Genomic DNA, 23,575 nt, shown 5'->3' with positions numbered 1-23,575 from the left:
TTGAAGATAAAACTTTCAAGGTAACCAAGAAAATAGCAACTGTCATCCAATGGTTACCTGCATCCATAGTATTAGAACTATGAGAAAACAAACTTACAGCCTACAAATACAGAGTGAGCAGATAGAACTTCACAGTGAATAGTGTCCCTGATATTTACAACTTTATTTTGCTTTAAGGCAGTAGCAGTACCAGACTTAATTTCAGACTTTTTATGAATTTGAAGACCAGCATCCTATGCACCTGCAACAACATGCATACAGCAGGCTATTAAGTTTTTGGAGGCATTGCATTGTGTGAAGTGTTTACATAATGGCTTGCAGTAAGCAACTTACTGGAGCAACTACAAAATGAAATGCAATCCTGATGACTTGCTGCAGCTAACAAATACACACATGTGAGCCACTGTATGTGCCTGAGAAAGAGGGCAGACCCCCTTGAAATGTATCCTGGGTATTAAAAAAGAAAATTGGACTGACACAGGTAACAGTCATCTCTATTACTGTTCATTTGATACAACATCCACAATTGAGTGCAATGACAAACCACCTTCACTAATGCCTTAACAAGGAGGCATGCATAAGGTCCTTCTTAATGTATGCCAAAAGCTTACTAGTGACTGGGAAATTTCCTCCTGTTTCTTATCCAACACTGAATGCCGAGTTCACAGTAGTTTTGTCCTCAACAATGGAGAGCACAAATAAAATTCAGGCAAAACAATAAAAAGCTGTAATATTTGTTGTTGGGAAGATGATAGTAAAATGAGGATAATTCTGGGATCATGCAGTTAACTGGTTTATCATAGAGGGAAACATTCCACGTAGGAAAAATATATCTAAAAACAAAGATGATGTGACTTACCAAATGAAAGTGCTGGCAGGTCGACTGACACACAAACAAACACAAACATACACACAAAATTCAAGCTTTCACAACAAACTGTTGCCTCATCAGGAAAGAGGGAAGGAGAGGGAAAGACGAAAGGATGTGGGTTTCAAGGAAGAGGGTAAGGAGTCATTCCAATCCCGGGAGCAGAAAGACTTACCTAAGGGGGAAAAAGGGACGGGTATACACTCGCACACACGCACATATCCATCCACACATATACAGACACAAGCAGACATATTTAAAGACAAAGAGTTTGGGCAGAGATGTCAGTCGAGGCAGAAGTGCAGAGGCAAAGATGTTGTTGAATAACAGGTGAGGTATGAGTGGCGGCAACTTGAAATTAGCTGAGATTGAGGCCTGGTGGATAACGGGAAGAGAGGATATATTGAAGAGCAAGTTCCCATCTCCAGAGTTCGGATAGGTTGGTGTTAGTGGGAAGTATCCAGATAACCCGGACGGTGCAACACTGTGCCAAGATGTGCTGGCCGTGCACCAAGGCATGTTTAGCCACAGGGTGATCCTCATTACCAACAAACACTGTCTGCCTGTGCCCATTCATGCGAATGGACAGTTTGTTGCTGGTCATTCCCACATAGAATGCGTCACAGTGTAGGCAGGTCAGTTGGTAGATCACGTGGGTGCTTTCACACGTGGCTCTGCCTTTGATCGTGTACACCTTCCGGGTTACAGGACTGGAGTAGGTGGTGGTGGGAGGGTGCATGGGACAGGTTTTACACCAGGGGCGGTTACAAGGGTAGGAGCCAGAGGGTAGGGAAGGTGGTTTGGGGATTTCATAGGGATGAACTAAGAGGTTACGAAGGTTAGGTGGACGGCAGAAAGACACTCTTGGTGGAGTGGGGAGGATTTCATAAAGGATGGATCTCATTTCAGGGCAGGATTTGAGGAAGTCATATCCCTGCTGGAGAGCCACATTCAGAATCTGATCCAGTCCCGGAAAGTATCCTGTCACAAGTGGGGCACTTTTGTGGTTCTTCTGTGGGAGGTTCTGGGTTTGAGAGGATGAGGAAGTGGCTCTGGTTATTTGCTTCTGTACCAGGTCGGGAGGGTAGTTGCGGGATGCGAAAGCTGTTGTCAGTTTGTTGGTGTAATGCTTCAGGGATTCCGGACTGGAGCAGATTCGTTTGCCACGAAGACCTAGGCTGTAGGGAAGGGACCGTTTGATGTGGAATGGGTGGCAGCTGTCGTAATGGAGGTACTGTTGCTTGTTGGTGGGTTTGATGTGGACGGACGTGTGAAACTGGCCATTGGACAGGTGGAGGTCAACATCAAGGAAAGTGGCATGGGATTTGGAGTAGGACCAGGTGAATCTGATGGAACCAAAGGAGTTGAGGTTGGAGAGGAAATTCTGGAGTTCTTCTTCACTGTGAGTCCAGATCATGAAGATGTCATCAATAAATCTGTACCAAACTTTGGGTTGGCAGGCCTGGGTAAGCAAGAAGGCTTCCTCTAAGCGACCCATGAATAGGTTGGCGTACGAAGGGGCCATCCTGGTACCCATGGCTGTTCCCTTTAATTGTTGGTATGTCTGGCCTTCAAAAGTGAAGAAGTTATGGGTCAGGATGAAGCTGGCTAAGGTAATGAGGAAAGAGGTTTTAGGTAGGGTGGCAGGTGATGGGCGTGAAAGGAAGTGCTCCATCGCAGCGAGGCCCTGGACGTGCGGGATATTTGTGTATAAGGAAGTGGCATCAATGGTTACAAGAATGGTTTCTGGGGGTAACGGATTGGGTAAGGATTCCAGGCGTTCGAGAAAGTGGTTGGTGTCTTTGATGAAGGATGGGAGACTGCATGTAATGGGTTGAAGGTGTTGATCTACCACCACCTACTCCAGTCCTGTAACCCGGAAGGTGTACACGATCAAAGGCAGAGCCACGTGTGAAAGCACCCACGTGATCTACCAACTGACCTGCCTACACTGTGACGCATTCTATGTGGGAATGACTAGCAACAAACTGTCCATTTGCATGAATGGACACAGGAAGACAGTGTTTGTTGGTAATGAGGATCACCCTGTGGCTAAACATGCCTTGGTGCACGGCCAGCACATCTTGGCACAGTGTTACACCGTCCGGGTTATCTGGATACTTCCCACTAACACCAACCTATCCGAACTCCGGGGATGGGAACTTGCTCTTCAATATATCCTCTCTTCCCGTTATCCACCAGGCCTCAACCTCAGCTAATTTCAAGTTGCCACCACTCATACCTCACCTGTTATTCAACAACATCTTTGCCTCTGCACTTCTGCCTCGACTGACATCTCTGCCCAAACTCTTTGTCTTTAAATATGTCTGCTTGTGTCTGTACATGTGTGGATGGATATGTGTGTGTGTGCGAGTGTATACCCGTCCCTTTTTCCCCCTTAGGTAAGTCTTTCCGCTCCAGGGATTGGAATGACTCCTTACCCTCTCCCTTAAAACCCACATCCTTTCGTCTTTCCCTCTCCTTCCCTCTTTCCTGATGAGGCAACAGTTTGTTGTGAAAGCTTGAATTTTGTGTGTATGTTTGTGTTTGTTTGTGTGTCTGTCAACCTGCCAGCACTTTCATTTGGTAAGTCACATCGTCTTTCTTTTTAGATATATTTTTCCTAACTGGTTTATCAGTTACATATTGCATCATCACTTACATGATATAGTTTGGTGATATGTACTGAGATAATTTATGGTTATTAACTTTATCTGCATTTCAATGTGACTGCATTCTTTTATTTGCAAATGAAACCACATACAAGAAAAGACTATTTTGTTTCTATGGAATATGAGTTGCCAGAAGCAAATTTAGCATTGCTATCTTCCAGGAATTTGATTTAATTTTTCTGCATAAGTTATCAAAGATTTTGGTAGCCCTTCTGGGTTACAGTGAATTTTAATGAAGTACTCTGAAAGTAGGTCTCACGGAAAACAGTCAAGGAAATTATTTACCATGCCAAAGATCATCAAGAAGAGGTTCATAGTGCAGCTTGTAGCCTTGCAGAACACCATTGCTGTGTGATGTGGGTGGTGGCTGCCAGCTGACTTGTACAGAATGGGAAGACAAACCAACACAGCGCACATCCTCAGGTGGCATACTTGGAACTGAAACATTAAACTAGCATAATTATACCAATATTTTGCACTTTGATTTACAAAATACTGAAACTATTTTGAACATGACACAAAAATCTACACAGAAAAAATAGAAAGACTACACCTGAAATAAAAAATACATCATTCTTGCTTCTAACAAGTGTAAGCACACGTCAAGGAAATGAAAATGGAATTCCATGCAAACGAGGCAGTAGGACTTGGTATATCTCCAGCCTCCCCATCCCTTCCTCCTGGCCCCTCCACCCCAAATCTCCCCTCCTCCTCTCTCTCTCTCTCTCTCTCTCTCTCTCTCTCTCTCTCTCTCTCTCTCTCTCTCTCTCATATGCGCGCACGCACGCGCGCATACACACACACACACACACACACACACACACACTGGATACACTATCTCAGATAAAGCAAAAACATGAAGCTATACAAAAGCACTGCAATGTTAAAGTCCAATAAGAAGATTTAGCCAATAGGAACATAAGTGGCCAAACACTCTCCTATAGTTCATAACTAAGAGGAATATCCAAGGAGAGAATAACTGGCAGAGAAATCTATCTTAAGAAGGAAACACAAAATTACACATAAGTTTTGAAAAGGCAGCTGTGCCTTAAATGACAACATGACATGTAGGACTAGAACATTTATTGTCACACACATAATGCATATGGACAAAAGATATGAGAGAGAAAAGCAAAACTACACACTGCACAGAAAAACATAATACTGACATTCATGCACTGTAAAAACTACACTACCAGCAAGTCTAACACACCAAAATAAAGAAAGAACAAAGCTGAATTAATTTCAGAATGGAAAAAGTTCTTTACACAGAGAAGAAGAGAAGGACCAATCACCAAAAATACTGGACCAGCAGAATTTTGTCACACACAGTGGTAGCAAAAGAGGCAGATCGTATTCCCAAGTGTTGAAACAGGATTCACTTAGGAGTGTTTTTCATTATACTCTCCTATGCTGCAAACAATCTCCTTAAAAACAACAAATTTCCACATTATACCATATATGTGAACCAGATTAATGTTTTTAGCAATTTGCTGGTCTCCAAGTTCAGTAAAGAGCAATGGAGTTCAGAGATAAATTGTGAGTCATATGCAGCAGCCAATTTTGTCATGGTAATGATAATGACTTGTTATGACATGCACTGCTCAAGACATGACAATCTGTGACAGCCCAACAGTCACTGTCCAATCATGGGTATTGGTTACAGTGCAGTTACATATGTGCTTAGTGGTGTGGCTCCAGTTCGTCGAATAGTTGACTTCAGAAATATCTGTTATGTGAACATCAACTGCTGCAGCTGAACAGCTGGTTAAGATTAGGTACTGATCTGCAGGTAACTAACACACGGAAGATACAGTTTTAGGATCTGTTTACACTGCATAAACTCCACAATATTCAATTGAAGCCACTCCACAAAATTCTCAGGTGGTTGCTTCTGCTGGCAAGTAATGGCTGTCAGCATCCACACTGTTCACTGGAGTTGCTTCATGATGGTATGTGTTGAGAATCTCCTACTGAGAACTGAAGTGTGGCTTTCCACATGTGCACATGGTCACTAGTGTTAGATCAGGGCTTCACTGTGGCTGGAAGCCAAAACAGAACTGGTTCTGTGTGGGTTCTCTGCTGTTTTGAAAATTGTTTTTTGTTTGAAATTTCTGTCCTGCTTCGCAAGATCTGATGGCAGAAACTGTAGGTTTACAGACTAAACTGAGTGGGGATACAGAATCTCTATTCACAAAGTTGTCTGTCATGTGAATGTGTATCCTGAGCACAGAAATTTTTCTGCTACTTCTGATTTGTCTAGTTGTCCCAGACATCTAGGCAAGGGCGTTCAGTGCACCACTCTTGCACCATGAAAAACTTCAGACCAATACAGACATTCCACACTGATGCAGAATATTATACATGCCTTGTTTTCCAAGGCTGTGCTTTTCTTTGTCAGGATACCCAAAGTTGCTCAGTTTTTCAAGTGGAGAAAGACAAATATAATACCACTTCTTCCTCACATTGGGGACTGAGTTATGTGTTCCTCCTTCCCAACCAATCTTTCTTTATGCCCTGAGCCAGGAACTTAAGTGCTGATAGCTAGAGATCGTTTTTCTTCCTCTTTTAAGTATTTCTATTGACAGTACTTGGAATTTTGCTGCCTGAAGGTAATTACTAGCCAGTCTTTTGTCTCCTTGTAATTTAAAAGTTTTCTCAGCTGAATTTTACTTTTAATACCTTTAACACTGTGTCAATTGACTATTCTTTCAGTTCATGAAAAATTTCTACTGAAGTACAGCAAGAAGGCCATGGGGAGTGGGTGCCTCCACTTCTTCATAGTGTTACCTGGGCCTGACTCATTTCAGATGGAACGTTTGATTAATTTGTTTTTCTGAATTGCTGAAATGTACTGGTGTGAGTTGGCTTACAGTACATGCTGTGTCCCAGCATTTTGTTGGCTTTCCTTCATACCACTGGGTCTAGCAAGGGTAATGTGCCATCTTTTACTGCATCTGTTTCCAACTTAATATGAGATAGAGTAAATTCAGCTGTTGAAGAAATGTAGGAAATATTTCTGGTTCCTCAGAACACATCTCAAATGTGTCATGCATGTTCAAACAAAATTAGGATTGTACTAAGGGGTGGAACTTCCAGATGGAATTACTACAAAAAGATTGCCACACTTTGGGCATTGGGATTTACTATATATGAGGCACGTCTGGAAAGTAAGTGCCATTCTGGAAAGAAACTCATAAAATATTTTCTTCAAGCCAAAATTTATTTTTACAAGACAGAGCATTTCTTAAACTATTTTTTCACACAGATGCACCGTTTTCTGCTTGTTGAGTTCCTTCTCAGAGCTGGAACAAGCAATGCAGTATGATACTGTGAAAAACTGAGAAAATTTTGGCATGCAATTCAAAACATAATGTGTGGGCTGCTCTGTCAAGGCATTGTGTTGCTTCATGCCAATGCACATTTGCAATCTGCTGCTGTAACTGAAAGCCTTATTCAGCAATTCAGTTGGGAGCAGTTTGATCACCCCCCATACAGCCCCAATCTCTCACCCACTCACCACAATTTGTTCTTAAACTTGAAGCATGATTTTGAAGGAAGGCACTCTGACCGTGATGATGACATAGGAAATGGTGCTCACCTGTGGCTGTCTTCACTGGTGGCATTTTTCTGTGAAGATGGCATAGAAAGATGGTTTTCCACTATGACAAATGTCTGAACAATAGAGGCAACTATGTAGAAAATGTTTTTTTCCTGCAAAAATAAATTTTGGTTTGAAAAAATGTTTTTATCATTTGTTTTTCCAAAATGGCACTTACTTTCTGGTCAGGCCTTGTACCAGCAACTACCAGCAGCAGACACTTCCAAGACGTTGAGCAGTTGGCCAAATAATATTGTGGGGTTAAAATAATGTGGTCTAGTGGCAGAACTGAGAACTGTATATTAAACAGGGCAGAACTGAGAACTGTACATTAAACAGATCTGCCAAGAATTCCAAAGTTTCACATCAGCAGAGTTTGGTGTTAGCAGTCACTGTGAGAGGACCAACACTGACAGGTGTGGCAACACATAAATAAAATAAATTAATATGAATTGTGATTTTCAGAATGAATTTTCGCTATGGAATGGAGAGCAAGCTGTTGGAAAACATACTGACATAATAAAATCAAACAATGAAAAATTCTGGATGGAATGTCGCAATATTAAGCCTTGTTTACACTGTGGCAACAGTTAGCAACATTGTGACATGCAGCAGTGCTGTGCACTGTAGTGATGTATGTTGTGACATGATTCATGCAACACAGATGACACCTTGCATTGTGTCGCAAGCTGCCGCAGCTAGCTCCCAAGCTGAGTGGATTCATATGCGACATTTTCTGTGTGGCAGCACTAACTTCAAAAACATGGAGCTGTTCAATGAAAAGTCTTTTAGAGTTCATAGATGACTACAAACAATCCGATGTTCTGTGGGATGTACATAAAAGCAATTATAAAAATAATGTTATAAAAAAGAGATGTTATATGGAACCTCGGTTCAAAATATGAAATTGGTGAGGGCACAGTGAAGATGAACATTAAGAAACTGAGAAGTGCATTTCATTGTGCAACAAATTAAAAAAAACATGGCTCAGTGCCTACTATGGAAAGGAAATGGTTATTGTATGAACATTAAAATTTATTCTCAATGTGACGGAACCACATGCAGGAATGAACAGCTCAGTTAAGTCATGACAGTTCAATAACTATACATATTTTACAACTGACTGCTGTAGTATACCAATCCATCATCATAAAATTATCAATAAGTATATTTTTAAATTTTATTCTGTTCACAGAAAGTCTCAGTCTTCTAAGTTATTGTTGTAATCAATAGCTTACACATAGCACCTTCTACCAAATGCATTTGAATAATATGTAATCAATAGACGCAATAGTAATTTCAGAATTTATTCTGCCCCAGTAAACTACATAAACGAGTTTGTAGGAAGAAAGTAACTGAAAAGTTAGAGTTCATTTATATAATTATGTTTATTTACATAAATTAATATACATTTTAGTAAATAAATAATTAATATATATTGCAGGACATAGTATGATTCTACTGGTGTATGTCCTGCCTTTCAACCTTTCCTTATAGCGGCATGAAATACTCGTTGAACTCTTCTCGTACTAGTTGTGCATGGTCTTCGAGGTATGCTTCACAAACCTGTATGATTGTGGGTACTTAGTGTTCAAGCTCCGAGAACAACTGCACCATTATCTACATCTTCAAAATGCAGTTTTGACAATACGTCTTGCTCGAGAAGATTGGTAATTAAATATGCTCTCCTGTGGCTTCGCTAATTGCCCACCATATTGCTTCATGATATTTTTGGTCACTGGACATGCATCATCTGCTACTGAAACATATGGGCTCAGATTTTCTCTGATTGGAAGAGAATCTGAGGGATGAATGTTTAATTTATTTTCTGTTAATGCTTTGAGAAACGCAGTGTTCTTGAAAAGTCCTCCATCAGATATGGGGACCTGACATCCAACACATATGCAGTGAAAACAGTAATTTGTGTCTACAACTGCCATAAGCATAATGGTAAATGATTTTATTTTTAGTTTATATATTCACTTTGTCTTGGCAGGACATGTAATTTGTATATGCTTGCCATCTATCACTCCCATACAGTGAGGGAATTTCCACTTCATATGTGAGCCTTCTTGACATATTCTCCTCTTCGATCATCATTTTGTTTTCTGTTGATTTTCATTTTCATTGCTAACAGCATGTGCAATGACAAACTAAGCCGCCAGTGCAGTCACTTGATCACCTATGTTCCTGCAAGACCGACTCAGTGTGGCACAAATTCTGTTGCTTTGGTATAAATTAACCTGCCCCATGCAATATATGCTGCAAGATCTTGCCTTTTGTAGCACACTACTAGATGACACACAGCACATTTTTGTAGCATGTCACAGTGTTGCAAGGCATTGCTTCAGAATAAACAAGGCTTTATGAAAAGGATACTTGTTACTCGCCATATGGCAAAGATGTCGAGTTGCAGATAGGTACAACAAAAAGACTGCCACAAAGTGAGCTTTCATACACCAAGGTCTTCGTTGATTATAGACACACATATTCAGGCAAATGCTACTTGCTTCAGTAGCCAGAGTCTGTGGTCATGTGTGTGTGAGTTGTGTTTGCGTGAGTGAGTGTGTGTATGTTGGCTATATCCAACGAAGGCCTTGTTGACCAAAAGCTCACTTTCTGACAGTCTGTTTGTTGTGCCTACCTGAGACTCAGCATTTCTGCTATATGGTGAGTAGCAACTGTCTTTTGCATAATATTGCGACATAATAAAATTTTGTGCTAGTATGGTGCTCAAACCTGGGCCCTCGTCACTTGTGAACAGTGCCCTACCAACTGCGCTATCAAGGTATGCCTTAGAGTTTCAATCTGTCAGCTCTTCCCTCTGGTTTTTCCAACTATAGGTTCTTCTCCAGACTCTGCTAGACTGACACAGTTGGTAAAAAAGAATAACACAGAGAAATGTACTAGTAGACTGGAGCACGGAAGTAGATATGGATAACTCTACAAAATCCATGGGTCTGGGTTCTAATCCTCCTCTAACACAAAGATTTAATTGACCAAGTAGTTTCACAACAGCAGATACTCCACTTCAGAGTGAAATATTTATTCTGGAAACAGTCTCTTTTTATCCCACTGCTAAGCCATGTATCTGTCAAATCTTTTCTCCTAGTGATATTAGTCCAGTAAGGAATGCAAAAGGAGATCTGTGCTCTTCAGAAAGCTGGAGAGAACAGTTGCCAAAGAGAAATTGTGAAGTGTGCCACAAGGCATGCTATGTCAGCGATTGTGGCATTTTTATGTACATATTTGTCTATGTTAGTAATGAAAAGGGATTAAAAAGTACTTTGCTTTTTTTCATCTTTTGTTATTCCTTAGTAGTAACCCTCAACGTCTGAAGAAAATTAGCTATTCCTTCATCAGCAGGACCATTGGACATTGGATAGGAGACACCGAAATATAATAGCTATAACTGCTGCTTGTTCTGTTGTTGTACACAAGTCCTTTGACTGCTATAACAGCTGTCTCCTCAGTCAGTGTCTTTCTCATTCAACAATGGAAAAAGCATAGAGATGTCACCTTAGCATTATGATTGGTGAGTTCACATCAAGCCTGAAGGTTTGAGTTTCTTTATCTGCAAGAAACAAGCAGGCCAGGCTTACTTACAATGTCTACCAAGCTTCAAGGCATGAGTCAAGATATGGTTGTAGTCACTCACACGGAATCAGCCTTATGATATGTCATTCCACACAGGATGTGTCTGAATAGTGGATACCTGCTAAAGCTCTCAAACTGGATGATCTCTCACCCAAAAACTTCCTCTTGGATCCTCATTCATCTCCTTCTTGCTATCATACTTTGCTTTTCTCTTCTAAAAACTCTTAGCATCATAAACAGACACAAGCCCCTATCACACAGGTTTTTATACTGATTATGGTTGCACTGGATACATAGAATCTGTTTGTCACAGTAGCAGCAAGAATGCCACACAGGCCATGTTACAGATCCAAATGAAGTGCACCTGGCAGGCGTACTGAGAAACCTGAGTGTGTCCACTTTTGGACAATAGGACAACAGGTATCAACACAACAAGAGTGGCTATTACAGCAGCAACCTGTAACTTACTAACTTAATTCCTTTGGCTGCAATGGGGGCATAGAGTATCTAGCAGAACTTGCCAACTATCTCTGTCCCTGACATTTCCTCATTTCTGCCCTGGTCCTTCTAATTCTCTTTACTTCCCCCTCCTACCCTCTTTCATGTACATGATGTTTCTGTTTTGCCATATTGGATACAACTGTTTGAATGCAGCATTTGTCTTTTTTATGTGGTTCTTTATATCTTCTCCAGCTACCAACTACCCAGATATAAGAATGAGTTGATAGTCTCCACCTGCTGCTCCCCTGTAAACAGAGGCATTTCCCATATTCCCAGAATTTACTCTCACTTCCTTTGTTTTATCTATATTTATCTTGAGGCCAGCAATCTCAGCTTGTTTTGGAATTTAATTTAACTTTCATATCTGCTAGCATTTGAGCTAATAGGACAGTCATCTGTGCAATCCAAATCCTCCAGACATTCATGGATCCCCATCAGATTTCTCTTCTTGTGCCTGCTGTGACTCTTCTCATAACTGAGTCAAGGAAAAATAGAAAAAGTATTGGTGACAAAAGATATCCCTGCTGGACTCTTGTTGGCCCTGTGAGATTTCCTTTCAGGGACACACATCATTTATAGTGATCAGAAAGGTCTTTGATGTTGGTTAGAATCTTCTGTGGCACACCATACTTGTGCAACACCTGCCACTGCACTTAATGTTTCACAGAAATGAAGGCCTTTTCAAAATCAATGATTGCCAGGAACATGGTAGCCTGGAATTCTTTACTTTGCTTCAGAAGCAGAGTTTTGTAACTGTCTAAAGCTGCTGCTGATTATGGGTTTAGAGAGAATAAACATCAAAGGTCATCAGTCTCATATTCACTCCCCAGGAAGGAGAGTAAAGTCCATGTGCAAGTGAGAGAAAGTTTTCTAAATATTTATGTAGTGTGTATCTGAGGCAGAATGTGGGTACCAAACCGGCATTCTCCTAGGGGGATGTGCGAAACCACCTAAACTCCATACCCAAGCTGGCTGGCACCCCAGCCATTGTTGTTAATCTGTGGGGAAGATTTGAAACAGGGATAGCATAACACCCCACTCAGAAGCAGGCGCTTCAATGAACTTGGCTGTCTGGGCAGGTAAATATCTCAAGAGAGGGAAGAATTGCCAAGTTACGCACGCAGAGTTGTAGCGGCAGCTTTGAAGGAAATTAGAAGCTAAATCATCTTGTGCAATACCTTTCTTGTCTATCCTCAGGTAGTATATTTTTTTCAACTTGCCTTATACTTTTACTTTCATACACTTGAGCATCAACACAAGATTGGCAGAACATGTGATAAACAAGCTATCACTTTTGTAGTTTTTGTGAAAAAGTGTGGCGGCAGCCATCACACAGAAAATCTTCAGTGAGCATGTGGACTGTATGCTTACTGGAAGTGTTTTGCAAACATCAAAATGTCTTACATGGAATTTTGTTGAGGTAAGCAAGGGAAAGTACCTGTCAAAGAGATGACTCTAACATGTCATTCATACATCACAAATAAATGATATCTTCCCAGTAGGAAATTGCAAAACCATCAAGGTCTCCCAGCAAATAACACCACACTGATCTTTCCACTGTTTATTGGTGTATAAGCTTTCATTGGTACACTGGCAGTAAATGCTCATGACGTTTAAAAGTGCAACTTTGCTCTATTAAATGAAATTGTATTCTTAGTAGTGATAATTAATTTTAACTTATTATCATCTACTATTTTAAAAGGACAAGACAAGACCTCGCAGGAAGAAATTTTCTGAGTGGTACATGATATGAAGGGTTAGTTTTTACTTTATTTTATAGAGGCTTACAGTGGCATTCAAATGCAAATTCTGACAGTTATAACAATTCATTTCCATTTATAACAACAATGTACAGTTGTTCGGTTTCCTTTTCATTCAATTCACATATTGAGTGTGGTAAGAATAACTGTTTAATTGCATCTGTGTGTACTGTAATTAACTTAATTTTGTTTCTGCAATCCCTATGGGAGCAAGATGTTGGAGTATGTAGCATATTCCTCAATTCTTCACTTAATCACTTGCCAGCCTCCATTGGTGAAGTGCCAAGAGACTAGTGAGTCACATATTTAGCTTTTCTGTTTGTTTTCATAGTTTAATTCTTAAGTTACTAGTAGGAGGATGGAGTGCGTGCTGCATGCAATTGCAGGAGGAGCTGGCTGCAGTTCATGAACAGCCATTGTCAGCTATCCGGAGGCTGCTACCTTGGGATGTGAAGGCAGTGGAGAAATAGGCGCATTGCATGGGACACCTCAGCTCAGGCATTGCTTCTTTTGCCAATGGGCTCTGCTATTGAGGAAACTTCTTGTGTAGTCAACATGGGGGATTCGTGCTCATGCAGGGTGAGTGGTGGCTTGTTAAGCAGGTTTGCCACTTGAGGTGGAGAGTCAGTGTGGAGGCTGGCAGTCTGACCTCGCCCATTCGCTTTGTGAGTGGACAGGAGGCCACTCCTTCATCAGGGTCCGATTAGGCACATGGGGGGGGGGGGGGAGGGTTTACTAGTTATTGGAAGCTCTAAATTAAGCATGTTATGGAGCCTTTTAGGGAAATAATGTCCAAAGCTGGAAAGAATTTCAATGTGCATTCAGTGTGTCTGCCAGGTTGTCTCATTCAAGATGTGGAGGAGGCCCTGCCTTTGGCTAATGAGGGTGCAGGGTGCAGTAGTCTGCAAGTTGGCACCAATGACGCCTGTCTCTTGGGTTCTGAGGACATCCTCAGTTCCTGTGTGTGGTTGGTAGAAGTGCTGAAGAATGCAAGCAGAGTTAACAATTTGCAGCATTGTACCTAGAGTCAGTCAAGGTTCTTTGGTTTGCATCAGAGTGGAAGGTCTCAACCAGATGCACTATTGATTCTCTGATGGTCATGGCAGCACATTTCTGGACCTGCATCATAGTGTGAAGAGTTGTAGGATTCCCCTTGATAGGTCAGGAATGCATTACACAAAGGAAGCAGCTACTGAAGTAATGGAATACTTGTGGAAAGCACATGGCCAATTTTTAAGGTAGGCAGTAATTTCAGTTTTGTATTCGACAAGGTTGCAAGCAGCGGCTGTAGACTGCCATCATAAGAGGAGCCACCTCTAAGATATGCACATCATGTGGTTCCAACCAGTAGTGTCTGCTTGCTGTTGAGCCAGTAGCCCGGGCTTATGGTGCTGCTCATTGCTTGCTGTACCTTGTAGCTGTTCATATCACACCACTGCAAACGCAAAATGACTCAGTTTATTTTCCAATCTTGAGTGGTTACTGATTTGGTACTGTTGTATTTCTTCGCTGACTTCACTATATCCTAGACTTGTTAGTGCTTCATTCATTTTGTGAACTCAGTCTATTGTGACCTTAATAGGAACATGAATGTTTCCCTGTGGTTTGGTGTACCCACCAAAACACACACAGGACAGAAAACTGATGCCCTCTGACGGGCATATGCAGACAGCTGAATCAGAGCATACAGAAAGTAAACACTTCAATTGTCAAAATTTTAAAAGTAAATTATTGAAGTCTTCATAACAGAGTTCCAGAATACTGACTTCCAGGAAATTTCTTGTGCTTAAATTATTCTTTAGACTGAGAGCTTTCTGAAATTTGAAGTAGAAAGCTCTGAATATTTAGCAATTAATGGAACATGTATTGGAAAGAGAAATTAAAGGGGAAGTGTGACTGCAGTTGACAAAAATGTTCTCTCTTTTGTGGTTGTATTTGAGTGTATCAGTGAAGTTATATGATGCATGTAACACCTCTAGGAAATATGAAGTTATCGGGATGAATGTAATGGGTCTAGGTAATATGAAGATAATTGCTGTATGTTTTTATTGGCCACCCACCAGTTGTGGAAACACTCAGATCATGCAGTTGGAAACAGTGGCAGATACAGGAAAACCTCAAGGAGAGGGCGCTAAAGATATCTTGTACTACCAACTGATTATATGCATGTACAAAACAATGCCATCTTATGATATAAAAAAGTTACAATTGAGGTTCTCTTACTTAAATGATGAATTCTATGCCCCTATTCTTCCTGGCAAATTGGTTAATTTCATCATCAGTAGGACAATCAATGTCAGGGTGAGTTTTCAACAGAGGTAAGCCATTAAGTCAATCCTCCTCCATTGTTGACCTCAGCTATGACTTTATATGCCACAATGTTGAAAAAAATTCTTTCTACTTGTAGCAGTAGATGCAGGTAGACAAGCAAATATTTTATACAGCATGTGCAAAGTAGGATAGTCAGATCTAGGACAAACAGACAATGCTTGTATAACAGAATCACAATCATTAAGGGCGTTTATACTCATTTGCTTGTATTGAAGAATCTCTCCCATTAGTCTCTTTTTAATCACAAAGAGTGATTCTTCTTCAAAGAAAGGGTGGCAATGCGGGCAGCCCCACAAGGAGGGGTGCACACCTCCTATAAGTACCTGCCCCTGGTTGGAGGTGACTTTAGCTGCCTGAGAATACATGTAACATATATGGGTTCACTGCAGGTGGTATGGACAGATTGTCTTGTAAAGTACTTCTGAAAATGTTTTCCGAAAACTGTCTTGAACAACTAGTAAGACAACCCACAAGCAATGGAAATATTTTAGACCTTGTAGCTACAAACAGGCTTGACCTTATCAGCAGTGTCAGTATAGAGACAGGGATTGCAGTGATCATGTCATCATAGTGATGATATCCATCAAGAATGCTAGAAGAATATTTATGCTAGAAAAAGCAGATAAGCAGTTGCTATCATCCCACTTAAAAAATGAATGGACTTCAATTAGTTCCAGTATGATGGATGTAGAGGGATTATGGCCAAAGTTTAAACTGATGGTAAATCATGCTCTGGAGATGTATGTGACAAGTAAGTTGATTAAGGATGAAAAGGAATCTCTATGGGTTAGTAACCAAATTTGGAAACTGTTGAGGTAAAAGAGATTGTTGCACTCTTGGTTAAAAAAAAGTGCACAAATGTTGACAAACAAAAGGTAGTAGAAATTCATGCGGCCATAAGAAGAACAATGTGTGAAGCATACAACTACTTCCACCATCATTCTTCCCAAGAATCTGCGAAAATGCTGGTCATGTACAAGACCACTGAGCATATCAAAGGCTTCTATCCTGTCACTCATCAACCAGACTGGTGTACCAGTAGAAGACAGCAAAAGGAAAGCTGAAATTTTAAATTTCACATTTAAGAAAACATTCAAGCAAGTGGATTGTATGAACATTCTGTCATTTGACTGCCAAAAGATGCTCATATGGAGGACATAGAAACTGGCATCCATGGCATAGAGAGCAGCTGAAAGAGTTGAAAACAAATAAGTCATCATGTCAAGATGGAATCCCAGTTTGGTTTCACAGAAAGTACTCTCTTAGTCTGTGTTTATCATGTATATCTCACTCACCAAAATGTCCCAAGCAACAGGAAAAAAGCATAGGTGACTCCTGTACATAAGACAGGTAAAAGAATTGAGCCACATAATTACAGACCCATATCCTTATCATCAGTTTGCTGCAGAATTCTAGAACACATTCTGAGTTCTAATATAATGAATTTCCTTGAGACAGAAAAACTTCTGTCCACAAATCAGCATCGATTTAAAAAGCATCGCTCATGTGGAATTCAGCTTGTCATTTTCTCAGATGATATCCAACGAGTGATGGATGGAGGGACACAGGCAGATTCCACATTCCTAGATTTCCAGAAAGTATTTGACGTGATGCCCCACTGCAGATTGCTGATGGATGTCTGAGCATATCGATTAGATTCCTAGATATCTGAGAGGCATGGAGATTTTTTTAAGTGATAGAACCCAGTATGCAGTTCTCGACAGCAAGTGTTCATCAATGACCTGATGAACAGGGTGAGCAGCAAGTTATTGCTGTTAGCTGATGACAATGTGGTGCACGGAAAGAAGTCATCAATTAGGGACTGTAGGAATATACAAGAAGACTTAGGCAAAATTTTTAGTTGGTGTGATGAATGACAGCTTGCTCTAAATGTACAAAATGTAAGTTAATGCAAATGCATAGGAAAAACAGTCTTATCAAATTCGAATACAGCACTAGTGGGATGCAGCTTGACACAGTCACTTCAATTAAATATCTAGGCATACCATTTCAAAGTGATGTGAAATAGAATGAGCACATCAGGTTGGTAGTAGGGAAGGTGAATGCTCAACTTGATTTTATTGGGAGACTGTTGGGAAAGTGTAACACATCCATAAAGGAAATGGCATATAGAATGCTAGTGCAAACACTTTTGAGTACTGTCCAAGTGTTTGGGATCCGAATCAGGTCAAACTAAAGGAAGACAAAGGTAGGCTGCTAGATTTGTTATGGTAGGTTCAGTCACCACATAGGTTTCATGGAGATGATTTGTGAACTCAAATGAGAATCCCTGGAGGGAAATGATGCTCCTACCACAATGCACTATTGCACAAATTTAGACAACTGGGATTTGAGGCTGACTGCACTATGATTATACTGCCATCAACGTACATTTTGCATAAGGACTATGAAGATAAGATGCAAGAAATTAGGGCTCACACAGAGGCTTTTAGAGTAATTTTTCCCTCCATCTATTTGTGAGTGGGCTAGGAGAGGAAATGACTGTTACTTGTACAAGATACCCTCCAATATGCAGCATAAAGTGATTTGCAGAATATGGAATGTAGATGTAGATTGCTGGATCTTGAAACATAGTTATTATATTTACCATGGGATCATTGGTGTAGATCTTCCAGTGTCTGCCATTTCAGGTTTTTCAGTCTTTCCTTGACACTCTTCCATGAATCAACCAACCTCTTTTCTCTGTATTACTGTTATTTGTATATGTTCAATATACACTGTCAATCCTATTTGATACAGGCTCCCACATGCTTGAGCAATATCTGAGTGCTCTGTAAGCAATCCCCTTTGCAGAGTGATTGCATTTTCCCAGTATCCTACCAATGAATGAAATTTCTGCCATCTGCTTTACCTACAACTGAGAATATGTGAGTATTCCATGTCACATCTCCACAAATAGTTACAACCTGATATCTGAAGGAGTTGACTGATACCCACTGTGACTCACTGATATTATTGTCATAAAATATTACTGTGTATTTTCTGCATTTTGTGAAGTCCATAATTTTACATTTCTGAACATTTAAAGATAGCTTGGACAACTCTGAAGCCTTGTCAAGATCTGACTGGATATCTATGCAGCCTTTCCTTGAGGCAGTAATTCATTATCTATAACTGCATTATCTGCAAAAAGTCTTAGGTTACTATTAATAGTGTCTGCCAAGTAAAACATGACAGCAAGGATCCTGACCTTATTTCCACATCTATCAGAGAGTTTCAATTCAAGATAATTTGCTGCGTCCTCTCTATGAAGAAATGCCCAAGGCAGACACAAGTTCTGTTAATAACCTGTGACTTTTCGGAAGTCGTAGAACACTGCAGTTTTCTGAGTGACTTAACTCATGGCTTTCAGGGTGCCACGTGAAAAAAAAACCTTAATTGGATTTTGTATGACTAATCTTTCCTAAATCTATATTGGCTATCATGGAGGAAGGCTTTCCGTTTGAGAAATATCTTCAGTTTAACACTGCCTCCTTCTTCTATTTCAAATTCCACAGATGCTTTCCTGGCAGAGTTGTGTGCCTGTAAAGATAATCTACTTTCAAGAGGAAGTCTTCATTAAGGAACCAACTTAGGCCCTATCTGTATTATCCTTTGATACAACCTTCATGCTAGCCTGGCTGTTTTTGCAGGATAGCTTCCACAGAGCTCAAAATACCATGATAAAATATGGTTTTCTCTCAGTGAACGAATACCACGACAGTAACAAACATTAATAATGAATGATTTGCAGCATCCAGACACTACTTAGGTTTTCAACTTTATTTTAGTAACCTAATAAAACAAATATCTACACATAGCTGGTAACTGGTTGTTGTAAATTATTCCTCAATAGTATAGGAAAACCATAACAGCAATAGGATGCTGTTGGAAAGACGGTAAAGATCACTCAAGTACTCAAGGACAAAAAAATGGCTCTGAGCACTATGGGACTTAACGTCTGAGGTCATCAGTCCCCTAGAACTTTGAACTACTTAAACCTAACTAACCTAAGGACATCACACACATCCATGCCCGAGGCGGGATTCGAACCTGTGACCGTAGCGGTCACGCAGTTCCAGACTGAAGCGCCTAGAACTGCTCAGCCATCCCGGCCAGCACTCAAGGATAGAACACTGGGTAAGAGAAAGAGAGCAACTTGAAGTTCCTGCCTGTCATGAAATTATTTGGTACTATGAAAAATGTGCTTCTGTTATCATTTTAAACAGAAACAGTAGCAGTCATGAACATATTCTGGCCAGGCTACTAGAATTAAATGAAACAAGGTTACAGTAAGGAAAATATTTTCATCGTTCCAACTGAAGTTATAATTCACTGTGCCACAGATGCAAGAGGAAAATAAATACTGTTAGTTGATGTTGCATATTAGACAGTTAGAACAAGAAAGACATAATGTTAATCACCTACATAAAAGAACAGTAAAAGGACATTAGAAAGATATTTTGATGAAATTTGGCTGCTCAGGAAACACTGTCACCATGTCACCAGAAGCAGCCGGTGATTATTAACATTGCAATGCAGCAAAGCAAACTCCTTTTCTACAAGTTAAATTGCAAACTAAAACTAGTTTACATGAAATGGTGTATGCTGATATGAATATATTCAAACTACTCTCTTAGTATCTACCTCAAGTTGTGAAGGTCTTTTCATCATGCAGTACATCTAAACTTATTACTGAAGGAAAACATCATGCATTTGATACAAAGCAGTAAATTCAGCTCAAAGAACTATGTCAAGAATCTGCAAAATTAATTACAAAAGAGCCAATGTTACCATCCTCCATAGTCTGTGCTGTGACAGGCTCAGAAAGGGGTCCTGAACCAACTTGGTTGAAAGCTTGAACAACTACAGAGTAGCGAGTGAATTTGCTAAGGCCCCCTAGCAGCAGTTCACCACCTCCTTCCTCTCCATCACCAACCACAGAACTGAAGTTATAATTCCCTGTGCCAGAGCTACAAGAACAGAATGAATATTGTTATTTCATGCTGCATACTACAGAGTTGTTACAATGAAAACACTCAATTATTGACAAAATAATTTAATTGGATAGATAAAAAATCTACTCATCAAGCGATGGCAGAACACATACATAAACAATGGTTGTAACGGGCAAGCTTTCACAGCCAGTGGCTCCATCCTCAGGTAGAAAGCTTGAAGGGGAAAGAGGTGGTGTGAAGGAAAAGGACTGGAGAGGTCTAGGAAAAGGGGTAGATTTCAGGAAAGTCACCCAGAAATGTGGGTCAGGGGAGGCTTACCACACGAGATGAGAAGGAAAGACTTCTCAACCCATTTGGTAAGTCTCCCCTGACCCATGCTTCTGGGTGACTTTCCTGAAGTCTAGCCCGTTTTCCTAGACCTCTCCAGTCTTTGTCCTTCACCCCTCTTCCTTCCCCTTCAACCCTTATGCCTGAAGAAGGAGCCACTGGCTCCAAAAGCTTGCCAATTACAACCCTCTTTTATGTGTGTGTTCTGCCACTGCTTGGTGAGTAGATTTTTTGTCTATCTAGTTAAATTATACTACAGGGTTAGTACAAGAAAGACACGATGTTATTCAGAATCCCTGACAATGCCAAATTAATAACATCATTAATTTTAAATTCAGGTAACCTGTCCATTTCTGAAATAGCATATGTTTAAACAATGATTCATACAGCAGTGTATGAAATAAAAAAATAAAATAAAAAAATTATCCTCTTTTTGAAGCAAACATTTTCTTGTACTACTTGGACACTTACAGAACACCAAAGAGGCGATACTGTCTCTGAAGCAACTCAGCAAAATTCAGGATTTTCCACACAATAAATAACTGAAGTATTACTTACAAGCAAATGAAAGTTACTGTATGTGAGCTTTGCAAATTCCCATACACATTAAAAATTGTACATCATAAAATAGTATTTAATGATTGTACAGCTCATAGTTAATCAAGGTAATTTAACTCTCTACTTTTTTATCTTTACTGTGTCTTACATTAACATCTAAAATATGTTAGCTTAGTACTTTTAACTGTTTATAACTTCTGTACTCTGTATGTCTTTCTAGAGAGTGCTTCAGAATTTCTATTGCATAATTTTAGCTGCTGTAGAGGGGACTTAGTAGACAAAGTTTTGATAAGAAACCCATGTCCAGAAATCTAAAATTTGAATATAAAATTAGTCTGAAGACTGCATAACTTCCAAATCTTTTGATTCACATTACGCACACAAATTAAGAAAAGCACAGTGTCATCAATCTCTGTTGTGATTATGACACCACCAGAAATCTGCAAATTAGTTTGTTAATAGTATTTAAATTCAAAATACAAATACTTACTTATTTTTTCTATTGCAAATGTAAATACAAAATGTTTTCAAACAAACGTACTGAAATACAAAATGTAAACTACACATTTTCAAAACACTTTTATTTAAATAAAATATCCCTAGTTAGTGAATTTATGTTACATGCCATTTATCTCATTGACTGTAACACCAATAACTGTTCAAATATTTCACCTTTCATGTTTCATCCATGTGGTCACATTGTTATTCCACCAAAGGAGTCTGCCTCCAGCTGCCACAGACTGTGGTCACGTGTGCGAGTTGAGTTTACATGAATGTGTGCGTGTGTGTACATTGTCTATTTTTGACAAAGGCCTTGTTGGCCAAATGCTAACTGTCCAACAGTCTTTTTTTGTGCCTTTCTGTGATTTAGCATCTCCACTATATGGTGAGTAGCAACTATCTTTTTCATTATATTGTTACATTTCATCTTCGATTTTCCACTGTTTGATTTTATCAAAGTGAAATAGTCATTCAACAGGAGCAGAACTTGGCACACACAGAAAAAACACTTTTTATAGCTGGATGTCTGTCCAAGGAATCTAAACAAATGTATTTATAGTTTAAATATTGTTGTGTTTCCAGACTAAATGTAGTGTTCACACAATTACTGGCTACAGAAATCAGAGTCCTCAACACACATATAATAAGATTCAACCATTTTTTATTAAAATGTTGCAAGTTCTTGCCATATTCGTTTTCTTGTTTCATCTTCCACATTTCTGAAATAAACAGCTCTTTAACGTATTTTCTACTAGCCTTCAGTATCTATTTCTATTTGAAAAAAAAAAAAGGATAAGGTATGGATGCTAATATGCCACCTTTAGCTTTTGGTTCCTCTAATTTATAGAATCTTTAATAACTTCTATTAGCACACCACAGTATACATTTGCAAGTTGCTTAGCATTCTTTGCATTCTTATTAGTTCAGGCAGAAGACAGCCACAGTTTGTATCTTTGTCCCTTTTTAAACTTCTGATGCCATCAGCGACAGGTTTTGAACAGTTTATGTACTCATTAAGAAACTGTATTTCAATTTCATTAAAACTTGCTAATCTGAACTTCATTAAGGCTTCATTTACAATATCCTTGACTGGGAGTAGTTCTTGAATAGAAATACATTGTGTTGGACTTGGATTTTCCAGTTGATTCTAAATACATCTACATCTACATCTGCATCTACATTTATACTCTGCAAGCCACCCAACGGTGTGTGGCGGAGGGCACTTTACGTGCCACTGTCATTACCTCCCTTTCCTGTTCCAGTCGCGTATGGTTCGCGGGAAGAACGACTGTCTGAAAGCCTCCGTGCGCGCTCTAATGTCTCTAATTTTACATTCGTGATCTCCTCGGGAGGTATAAGTAGGGGAAAGCAATATATTCGATACCTCATCCAGAAACGCACCCTCTCGAAACCTGGCGAGCAAGCTACACCGCGATGCAGAGCGCCTCTCTTGCAGAGTCTGCCACTTGAGTTTGTTAAACATCTCCGTAATGCTATCACGGTTACCAAATAACCCTGTGGCGAAACGCGCCGCTCTTCTTTGGATCTTCCCTATCTCCTCCGTCAACCCGATCTGGTACGGATCCCACACTGATGAGCAATACTCAAGTATAGGTCAAACAAGTGTTTTGTAAGCCGCCTCCTTTGTTGATGGACTACATTTTCTAAGGACTCTCCCAATGAATCTCAACCTGGTACCAGCCTTACCAACAATTAATTTTATATGATCATTCCACTTCAAATCGTTCTGCACGCATACTCCCAGATATTTTACAGAAGTAACTGCTACCAGTGTTTGTTCCGCTATCATATAATCATACAATAAAGGATCCTTCTTTCTATGTATTCGCAATACATTACATTTGTCTATGTTAAGGGTTAGTTGCCACTCCCTGCACCAA

General features: G+C 39.9%; 1 protein-coding gene across 1 annotated transcript in view; it reads right to left on the bottom strand.

Moving 5' to 3' along the window:
• Positions 1–23,575, bottom strand: part of LOC126481760 (Down syndrome cell adhesion molecule-like protein Dscam2) — a 723,682-nt gene that overhangs the window by 104,536 nt on the left and 595,571 nt on the right. The window contains exons 15-16 of the mRNA XM_050105715.1: positions 20,125–20,303; positions 3,826–3,978 (exon numbers count right to left, since the gene is read on the bottom strand). Of these exons, the coding sequence (XP_049961672.1) occupies positions 3,826–3,978; positions 20,125–20,303 (332 nt within the window). The remainder of the gene's footprint in view (positions 1–3,825; positions 3,979–20,124; positions 20,304–23,575) is intronic.

This window comes from Schistocerca serialis, chromosome 5, assembly GCF_023864345.2.
Source record: "Schistocerca serialis cubense isolate TAMUIC-IGC-003099 chromosome 5, iqSchSeri2.2, whole genome shotgun sequence".
Taxonomy (NCBI): Eukaryota; Metazoa; Arthropoda; class Insecta; order Orthoptera; family Acrididae; genus Schistocerca; species Schistocerca serialis.
Note: the sequence above shows the minus strand (reverse complement) of the source record. Positions and strands in the feature narration are given on the sequence as shown.